The 10,743-nt window shown below is 37.7% G+C and overlaps 1 protein-coding gene across 1 annotated transcript in view; it reads left to right on the top strand.

Annotated features, from left to right (window-relative positions):
* Positions 1–2,857: 2,857 nt before the first annotated feature.
* Positions 2,858–10,743, top strand: part of LOC104525069 (sodium/potassium/calcium exchanger 2) — a 45,819-nt gene continuing 37,933 nt past the window's right edge. The window contains exons 1-2 of the mRNA XM_010168127.2: positions 2,858–2,902; positions 3,948–4,056. Coding sequence (XP_010166429.2) covers positions 2,858–2,902; positions 3,948–4,056 — 154 coding nt within the window. The remainder of the gene's footprint in view (positions 2,903–3,947; positions 4,057–10,743) is intronic.

Here is a 10,743-nt window from a genome sequence, read left to right as displayed (position 1 = left end):
TGGAAAAAACAATTTAAGAAGAAATTTGTTTCACAGTATTACCCATTCTGTACTGACGAAGAATTAAATTATTTCAGATGTGGTTTTCATTTTTTTTTTATTTCTGTAACGCATATGCAAAATATATTTCATGATTCTCTCTCTTTATAAAATAATTTTCTTCTACAAATTAAATTATATGGTACAAATTACCATCTAGTTGTTTTTATACATTCATGAAGCTTCTTCCCATACCTCTTCAAGTAAATGACAGTGTTTCCTTCAATATGATTTCTTTTTTTAGGAATGCCATCATATTAAGCCTAGGGCATACTCAGGATTTTTGAGGCATGCTGAATGCTCTTAACTCCTCTTGACCATTAGAAAAGTGGTATTTTTTAGCCCGTTGGCCAGTAGAACATGAAAAATTACACAGATCTATCAATTATATATTTTCATATCTTTCAATATTAAAATTAGGAATCACAGAATGGTTTCGATTGGGAGGGAGCTTTAATGCTCACCTAGTCCATGTCCTGAACTAGATCAGGTTCCCCAGAGCCCCATCCAACCTGACCTTGAATGTTTCCAAGGAAGAGGCTTCCACCATCCCTCTGGGAAACCTGTTCCAGTGTTTCACCACCCTCACTGTAAAAAATTTCTTCTTTATATATATTCTGAATCTACCCTGTTTTAGTTGAAAACCTTTACCCCTTGTCCTATTGCTACAGGCTCTGCTAAAAACTTTATCCCCATCTTTTGTATAGACCCCCTTTAAGTATTGAAATGGTGCAGTAAGGTCTCCCCGGAGCCTTCTCTTCTCTAGGCCGAACAACCCCAACTCTCTCAGCCATTCTTCACAGGAGAGGTGTTCCATCCCTCTGATCATTTTTGTGGCCCTCCTCTGGACCCACTCCGACAGATCCATGTGTTTCCTGTGCTGACAAATTTCCTATCTTCAAAAATTCAAAGTCCCAAATAATAATTTCTTTAACTTTTATTAAAGTCCCAGTTCTGAACACTCATCCACATCTCACAAACTTTACTTTTGTAACTATACCCAGTGATCTTCAGGACTCGACTGTCCTAAATCACTTCTTTGGAGACAAGAAGAACTTCTTCTGGCTTGTCCTTTTTGCTTTCTTGCAAATTTTGCTGCAAGATAAATTTTCTCTCCCATGAATGTCCCACAAATAAACCATGGATTTGCAAGTGTGTATGTGGATATGTAGCTGAAAGAGCATGTCTATGCATACTATATATATACATATATATACACACATTATACAAAGATTTTCTAAGGTGCATCCACTCTTTTAATGACATTTTAGAACACAAGTTTTGTATTTTATTTTTCTACCATTTTCTTTCCACTCTGTTAAAAGTTATTTCCATGATGGTTGTCTTCAATAGAGCCATAAAACTTTTTTTTTTTTTTCTAAACATTTCTCACACCAGGGCAGTCTAATTTCAGAGGTAATAGGTAGTTCCTGTATCAGAACAAAGATCTTTTCTTTACCTCATTATCTCTTCTTCAACTTAATATTCACAGCTGTGGGGGGAACACTTTTAACAAAGAGTTTGGTTCTAGTTATTCTTTTGCTTATTATGGGACAAAAAAGATCTGCTCTGTTACCAGTGTTTGCTCATAATGGCTTGCCTTCCACTTAACCTTCAGGGTAAATTCACTAACTGAAAAGGCATATCGTAAAAGTTAGTGTTGATGTGTGTCCAAAAACTGGGTTTCACTGTGCTAGAGAGATTGTTCCCTAGAACAGCTGTGTTGTAATTTGTTTTCTGTGTAATGCGCAAAACAAGAGCCTTGAGGTGGAGGAAATTATTTATTTGACAGCTTGTGGGGAAGAGGTTATGATGAAATAAGAATGAATATGAGACAGCTGAAATTTGCACTGTGTCCTATTTTCATTAGTACTTGATGACTGGAGTTTCATATTTTGTGTGTTCTGGTGTTCCTTTTTCTTCCTCACATAAGTAGAATGACTAGAAAAATAACACTACTTTATCACACAACTTTCAAAGTGTTATGGAAACATATTCCATGACAAAAGTTCTGGGTTCCCTTTTAACACAGGGGTTAACACTATTAAAGAAACAAGCAAAACTTGGGACTATGAATCGGAGACAAATTTTTTCATTTGCTTGTTTCCAGTGCAAATTTTGTTCTACCTGAGAAGTGTTTCCTGGTGATCTACTCTGCTGCTGTTGTCCTAGTGATAGGACAAGGGAATCACAAATCATCTCCAGTATACATCACTTACTTGAAAGCATTAATTGCCTTTAAAATCCATCCAGAGTCTCATTTTCCTTCATGGCAGAACAGTATGTGTCATGTTGCCTGCCCTTACTTAACCAGAGCTGCCAGTTTGGGCTAAGTGGCCGTTTGCTGGGAGTGAAACATCTTTTTTTTTCCATTTGCTTGCTTAGCCCCTTCCTGCAAAATACAAAGGTAATATTACTCCTTTTTAGGCTTTTCATTGAATAGTTGGGCAGTCCTGAGTTTCTTACTGCATTTAGTTTTTTTCAGTCCTCATGCTCTCAAACTGTTTGATGTACAGGAGTTTGCCTCCCAGCGTAGTTTGTATGAAGTGAACATTGTGATCTGCAGCTCAGCTGCTGTGTGCCAGGCCCTCAAGTGAGAACAGTTCCTGTCCAAGGAGCTGAGAAGAATAAAAGACTCCTGCAACATTGCAGTGTGAATTTACTCTGCTTTACTTGATCACTAGGATGCTTTAATAGGAGTGGTTCAAAAACCTATCACAGCAGCATTTGCTGTGATATCAGATGTCTGTGGTGTTTTACTGCCTTTGCATTCTATGCATGCTCCATCTGACGCTTCTTTTTGTTCTTATTCCCATTCATGCAGTCACATAATGCTGGCGACAAGGATGACCAAACACTGACGGTAGGCAGCAATTAGTATGTGTCTGAGTGTTTATTTCTCAGGAGGGTGGTGAGACAAGCCTTACTTTGGTTTGGCGCACATCAGCATTTTTCTGAATTACTGGGTTTTTCCCCCCCTGTTATGCTGCTAGAGAATTTAAATAATTATTCCACTAATAAAGCAGTGAATTAATTTCTTATTCAATTTCTATCATTTTTCATTTAGTATTTCTATGCCACCAAAGGATAATCCATGAACCATGTATTATTGCAAAATACTATTTGCTTCAGGGTTGTTTTTTCCCTGTAATTGGATTTCAGAGTCTTAGTCAGCAGTTTTTTGGCTCTGATTATCCTTTTTATGGAATAGTCAGCCAGCCATCCCCAAAGCAGTCTTAACTGTATGGGACATATTTAAAGCATGGGAAAAAGAACCTCGGAATATGTTTTTAATTTCTTTAAAAGTACATAAAAGATGCTTGTATGTTAGCTCCATTGCTGTAGGTGTTTGCACTGCCTTGCCACACTTGCAATCTTGTTTTTACCATTAGTACTTAATGGATTGAACCAAAGCGAGGCATCTGTTTCACTCTCAATTGAGCTTCAGGATTTTGCCATTAAAAAGGGTACTCTCTGCCCTTTTTCTCCATAATTTTTGTAAGATGAATATTTGCAGTGTACTGAAGCAATAAAAATTAAAACTTACTTCAGAGATTGAACCACAAGGTTCTACAAAGAAACAAATTATGAATTCTTCTTGATGCAAGTATGAGGTTTTTATTTTCTTAACATTTTAAGAGTTTTCACAGAGAATGATTCTTTATTACTGCTCTGTTCCTGAGCCCTGGGTGACTAATGAATAATCTGATGATCCGTCCCCTCCAGAGAAATTGTCTATACACATTGCAATGTTTAATACAGTGTGTAATTTAATATAATCTTCTATAAGTGATGGTTGAAAATGTTTTACTGTGTGGTGAGATGTGAGATTAATTCATAGTGTTGCAGACCTGTTTCCACAAAAAACAAAAATCCCCTGAAATCTTTCTGTTATTTTTTCCACCTAGACCAAGCCACGGCTCCAGAGGGGAGGAAGCTCTGCATCTCTCCATAACAGTCTAATGAGGAACAGCATCTTCCAACTCATGATTCACACACTTGACCCACTTGCTGAAGGTATTCCTATTAATTTTTTGTTTTTCTTTTGCAAAAGCAAACACTTTCCTTTTCCCTTCTCCCCATGAAACTGTTTTTTAAATTGATTTTGCTTTAATCAGTCTTTTCTGAATGTACCTGAATTTTCTGAGAGTTTTGCACTTTTATGGCATGGTATACATTCTCCCATCAAGACTTGCAACTTACAAAATGTGTTCGTTGCAATACTGACTAAAACTGGTCACTTGGTTGATTTGTATGGTAACTACTGTTTTGCTTTACCTCTGGCTTCAGCAGCAATTTAAAAGTTACAAAAATCCCATCCCCTTGTTCTTTTGCAGAGGTTTTTTTTTATTTTCTTTTCTGGTTCTGATTTTAGTACATCGGAGAAAAAAAATCAAAATGGTGAGTAATTTGTCAATGGATGAGACTCTGTTGATTAGATGTTGAGTGGATTAACAGTGACATTAGAAAAAATGAAACAAACATCTCTCTCTGTTACATGCATGTTAACAGTTTGCTTGCTTTATCCCAGTGTGTAATTTTTTTTTTTCTTTGAGAAGTTAGCAGGAAGATCGTGAGTTTATGATTGCTTTGGTCTGAGAAGTTGGCAGGAAAGCCATAATTGCTTTGCAATTGTGGAGTGATTTGAATCTCAGCTTCTGGTAGACTTCAAAAAAAATTAAAGGCCAAGTGTTTATTTGGTGAATGTGTGTCTGTAGGACTTTCCTTGCTGTAGTAATAATGTCTTGAGAAATATCATTTGTGAAGGAAGTGTGAGGGACTAGAGAGACCTAGAATATTACTGACAGTGAGAACTTCCAAACTCCAGTGATCATAAAGTATATGTAGCACATACTTGCATTTAAGTTTCTTCATGTTTTTCTCATTGCAACATTGTGTACAGCTTTATATATTGCTCTGTATCTCTTGGACAAGGCAAATCTGCTTTTCCATTTCCCTCTTCAAAAGCTGAAGCTGACACTCATTTTGTCAACACAAGAGCAATTCTTAGCCCTTGCAATCTCCACACCATTATTTCTACCCTGATCATGATTCACATTGCTTCTCTCTTTGGTTAATGCTACACTATACACTGACAAAGTCTGTATCCTGTTAGAGTGGAGTCATCAACAGACTGTACCCAGTCTGTTCCCATTCAATGCCGAAAAAGGACGTAAGAAATTTATTGCAGTTATATGTTTGGCTTCCTTTATTTGCATCACTACAGCAGGTGAGCAGGCTTTCTAACTGCTGCACCCAGTAAGTCTCATCTGTACCCACCTGGTAGCCAAGCTTTTCACTCTGTTAGAAGAAGAAAAGACTTCCAATCTCAATTTTTAATTTATTAATGAAAAATTACCAAGTTTTACAATCCTTTGCACTCCTCTTTTCCCTTAAAGCAAATCTCCTGGGCTGCAGATGCATCTGTGTTGTCTCATATAGTGCTAGCACAAACAAAAATAACAATCATGTGGAGTACTAAACAGAATTAATCAAATGATTTTTAAAAATAAAACAGAACAGAAGCAGAAGAGCCTATTAGCAGGGACAGAACTTTCATGACAAATTGAAGACCTTGGGAAAGCTAGAAATGTTGATTGGAGTTCAACTGGGACTTAATGAAGATTCAGAAAGAAGATCAGCTCTCAGGCATTTTTTCATTACTCAGACTTATTTTACTTGTTTCCCAGACATAGCTTGTTCAGCATTCAGACCTTTTCTCACTACTTTTCCCCTGTAGCAAGCTTCCACCAGGTTGTGTGATCCAAAGGCTTCCTCCTTTACAACAGTGCAGGAAAAAAGGGTTTTGAAATCTGAAATCCATCTTGGGAGATGCAGAAGACCAGCATGTGACTCAATGCTGTTCTTTATTATGTTGAACACTTGAGATCAATGTGTCTTGACAGAGATGGTTTCAATGGATAAATCTTATTTAAGTCATTCCAGTAAAATTTTCTTCAGGGTTTCTTTGCTTGTAATAATTTACTGTTCAGTTGTGGGGTTTTTTTTTCTCTCCAAAATCATATTTTGTCCTGGAATTAATTTTTTTCAAAAAATGGAATATAAAGGTCTTACAGCCTTTAAGTAACTGCAAGGCAGTAGCTACCTGTCCAATTTATTAAAACTGACACACTGAGTTATCATTTACAAAGGGAAAAAAAATACCCAAACCCTTACATTTACAGTAAATATTTTATTTTAGTGCACAGCTTTCATGAAGAAATTGCCATGAAGACACTGGAAAATAGCTTATATATGTGCAGACATCTAAGTTGGTGTTGATATCAAAGGAGCTAATTAAAATTTCCACTGACTTCACAAAATTCAAATTTTGATTAATGAGAGCACAAAAGTGCTGATATAGGAGTGCAATTCAATAAAAAATTTACATGTGGAACTCTGTTTTTACTTTTTTACAAATATGTCCAGATGTATTTGAGAGAAATGTGAAAAAAATCCGCCCACTTTTCTGTCACACATTATAGTCATTAACCTTTTTTGAGGCACTACCTCATTCATAGGCAGGCTTGGCTTTCAAGATCTTTTGCACGGCAGGCAGTTTGGAAGGCAGACACAGGGAGTATTGGATAGCTGCCATTAACATTCATATTGTTTCCTTAGATTTTGAGCTTTTAATTGTCCATATTCATTATTCTGTGTTCAGATAATTTTGCAAACCTCCATAAAAGAAAAGGGATTTTAGTTTGCTGTAAATACTGTGGCTAGCCAAGGTAGGTGATGCGAGTTAGCAATTTTGGATGGCATTGTGCTTGAATCTTATATTCAATTCAAAATTTGTGTGCTAATGCATATGGATACCTGCTGTATATGATATTGATTATTTATTTTGCTCTGTGTGAATTTTACCTACTGAACTCTCACCATGTTCTTGTGTTTTAATCTTCCTGTGTATAATGAACATCAATCAATCAACTGGTGCATCATGCTTACTTTAGTAGACCTTTACCGTGCTAGCTAAGTAACTTTTTAAGCTGAGAGCATTTCATTGTTAAGAATTAAAATAAGAGGTAGTATTTATGAGAAGTGTCTGAGAAGTGCAGTCCATTGCTCTATAAACCCTTCATTTGAGGAGATGTGGAAATGTAAAGGATTACTTGATGCCTTCTCTCGCCCACATGACCTTCTCCACTTCATGTGCCCTTTCCTACTACAAAAAAAAAAAAACAACCAAACAAACAAACAAACAAAAAAACACCAAAAACCCCCAGACATAATGAAGAAATAAATGAGTGGTTTGTGTTAGTTTTGAGTTTTGTGTAAGCAAAGAAAAGTAGCTCTGTTGCACTCAAATAATGAAAGAAGATGGACCTGCTGCACGATCTGTGAGGTCAAAGGATTTCTTCCAAATTGTTTACTGCAAGTATGGATCAGACTCAAAAGAATAGCAGAAAGAGGTTCTGAGCATTTTTGAGTCCCATTTTAGCCAGCTTAGATACCCTCAGTATTTCTGCCAGATCAATAGTTCAAAAACATTGCATCGTTAGCCATATTTGTTGGTTTTGCAGCAAAAGAAGAATATATGAGAACATTACAAAGTACCACTCTCAAAGGAAAAAAGCATGAAAAGTATAAATCAAAGCTGATACATACACAGATACTCTGGCACCCCTTGCACTTGTGCATACTTCTTCTGCCCTCCTGCCTCTCTCATATCCTCTTTCTCCATTTGCTACCATTTACTTCCTTTGCCTTTCCTCATACTGCATCTCACCCATCTGCACCCACTATCCTTTACCCTTTTCCCATAGGATGGCTTCCTCAGCACTTGCTTTCCTTCTGGACTGCTAGGTCCATCCATCAAAGCACTTCCCAAGCAGATGCCATCAGCCCTGCAGCTGGCACAGCCAAGTGAACTGAGTTTTTGGTTTCTGGAAAAGCACTTGTCAGGTCTGGGAACTCTGTGCTTGACTCATCACAGCTTCCAGATCAGATGTTGCCATTGGAAGTAAAACTTCTAGTTGCTGTACTGCTGCTGGAACATCCAGCTTTTCTCTATCGTTACATCAATGATAAAGCTCACTGTTATATTCTCTTGAATAACTGCAAGAAAAATGGAGGAATGAAAAGGCACAGTACCCTGTCATTTGGACTTGTGTGAGCTTTGCAAGGCTGACAGAAAGGAAGTCCTATCTAAGTCCTCTTGATAGTGTAAGCAGTATAGAATGTGTAAACAGGCTGTATAACTGTTAAAGGTCAGCGTGACCTACACAGTCACAACGTATTTATAGAAAACCAACTCATCATATTTTCTCCTGAATAATTCATTTGTGAAGTTTAGAACCAACTACTGCTTTGAGAGCCTTTTAAAAATGCACTTGATTGTAAGTAGGAAAATATGAAATGAGAGAGAAATGACCTTAAGAAGTTTTACTTTCCACAAAATGTAGATAAACAGAGTGATCCTGATGTAAGATTACACACTTGTGAACCTGTCCTTTTTCCCTGTCCACACAAATGTGGTTTTACCATGGCTTGTGCCTGCCTTGTGAAAGCCAGCTTGTAAAGTCCCTGCAGTCAGTGGGCTTGCAAAATGTTCAGCCCACCTCTGACAAATGAATAACATCTGAGATCAGTGGGAATTGCTGGGTGTTTGGTATTTTGCATTCAGGCAGGTGTGCAGCTCTGCTGTGGATTTAACAGTCTAAAACAAGGAAGACTTATCTTCAAAATCTTGGTCTCAGTATAAAACTTCTAAGAAGAGTTCAGCCACTCTAACAGGTGAATGTGTAAGGTACTTGTTAATGGGGTGTGAACTTTACAGTACTGCTGAAACCTCATTATTCGTTAAAAACATAAATATCTGTATGACATTAGGTTTTTTGTTTGCTTTTATCTTATTACAGAAGTAATGACCTTGGATATAGGTCGTTTCCTGAGGATTAAGATTAATGACTGCTTGTGCATCAGGCTATCATCAACTCCCAGCCAGTCATTAATCCCCAAGAAATCCTGTGCCATGTTTGCTTCTGCTTAAGTGCTGGTTTGGCCATCCTTTATTCACTGAGTCGTGAACTGTACTGTTCATAACAGCATTACCTATAGAAATAAGGATGGCATCATCACAGCTGCTGTGTTGGTCAGGCCCAAATCCAAAATTCAAGCAATTTGAACATAAATCACAACAATCATCAATCATTTCTGGATTTTTTTATTTTTTTTTTTATTTGAGTCCTGTACCTCAGAGATCTTTGTCCTAGTTTTGAAATTAACATTCCTGGGTTATGAAAGTGGAGGATTTACAATGATATCTTTACATTTACTTTACTGTGAAGGTGGTCAGACACTGGAACAGGTTGCCCAGAGAAGCTGTGGATGCCCCCTCCCCAGAAGTGTTCAAGGCCAGGCTGGATGAGGCTTTGAGCAACCTGGTCTAGTGGAGGGTATCCCTGCTCATGGCAGGAGGGTTGGAACTAGATGATCTTTAAGGTACCTTCCAACCCAAACCATTCTATGATTTTTTAATAGAAGCTATTGCTTTGCAGTAGGAGCAGGGGAAAGAAAAGCATGGAAAGTTTTTTGTATGAAGGTGTCTGCCATGAATAGTAAGCCTACCCTCCTTCTCCTTACAAGCTGTAGGTTACTTTAAAGAGTGATTCCTTCAGGATTGCAGAGGCACGTTTTCGTTTTCTTCTCTGCTCTTTGAAAAGGACTCTGTTCAAAAGGGAAGATACCAGTGGTGAAGTGAGGATTCAGAGCACCAGTGCAACCTTGATTTTCTTGCACAGCTTTAGCAGAGTACAGGAAGAACAAGATCTTTTTCTTATAACACCACCCCTTTTCTGTGTACTGATGAGGTGCCACAGGCCAACAAAACATCTTCCACAAGGGAGGATTTAGCTAGATGCTGACTCCTTTGCTCCTGTGTGACAAGGATATAACTCATATGCAAATAGCATCCTCTGCATGAAAATGAGTGTGATATAAATCTCTGTCATGGCTCAGTCCCAAGTCAGAAGTAGGTATCTTCGGCAAGTCTCTCTCTTTGGCAAGTCACTCCTATTCCTCTCTGTAGTCCTATTTCCGAAGTGGAAAACTACAGGATGTATTTCTGCAGAAAAGTTGATGTTTATCTTATATGCTTTGCTTTTTTTTTTTTTTTAAACATAAATATGGTGCATGTTATTGGTGAGAGAGGTAACCTTCTGTTACATAAAGCTGAGCTGACAATTCTGTCCCTTCCTTCACTGTAGAAAAATACAGTGCTGCCACTGTCTGCTCTGACAAAGAAAAAACAAGAAACCTACATTCATACTTCTCAGGAAAATAAAGACTATGTGATCCTCAAAGTTTTTGACATAGAGTAAATTATTTGTAATTGCTCACTAGATCCTGTCATCTTCCTAGATACTGATTTTAAGAATTTCCATAGCTTTTCTGTTCACCTACAACTATTTTGCTTCGTATGCTGCTGCTACTTTTTTTTTTTCTTCTGAGATGTCATGAAAAATGTCAGCTTATCCCAAAGACAGCTGACAAAGATTGGGTAACCTTTACCTGCCTGGTCACTCAGGAAGCTCTCAGCTTTGGTTTCATTTTGCAAAACCCTTGTGCTCTTGTTCTTCCCTTGGCCTAGGTAAGCTGCATCATCACGTCTGTGCTCACCCCCATTGTGAACCTATTTTGGCTGAAGCTGTTTTTTTGCTGTGTCCTCATGGAAGTAAGGGCGGGCAGCTCAGCTTACAC

This window comes from Antrostomus carolinensis, unplaced genomic scaffold, assembly GCF_000700745.2.
Source record: "Antrostomus carolinensis isolate BGI_N321 unplaced genomic scaffold, ASM70074v2 scaffold3420, whole genome shotgun sequence".
In the NCBI taxonomy this organism is placed as follows: domain Eukaryota; kingdom Metazoa; phylum Chordata; class Aves; order Caprimulgiformes; family Caprimulgidae; genus Antrostomus; species Antrostomus carolinensis.
Note: the sequence above shows the minus strand (reverse complement) of the source record. Positions and strands in the feature narration are given on the sequence as shown.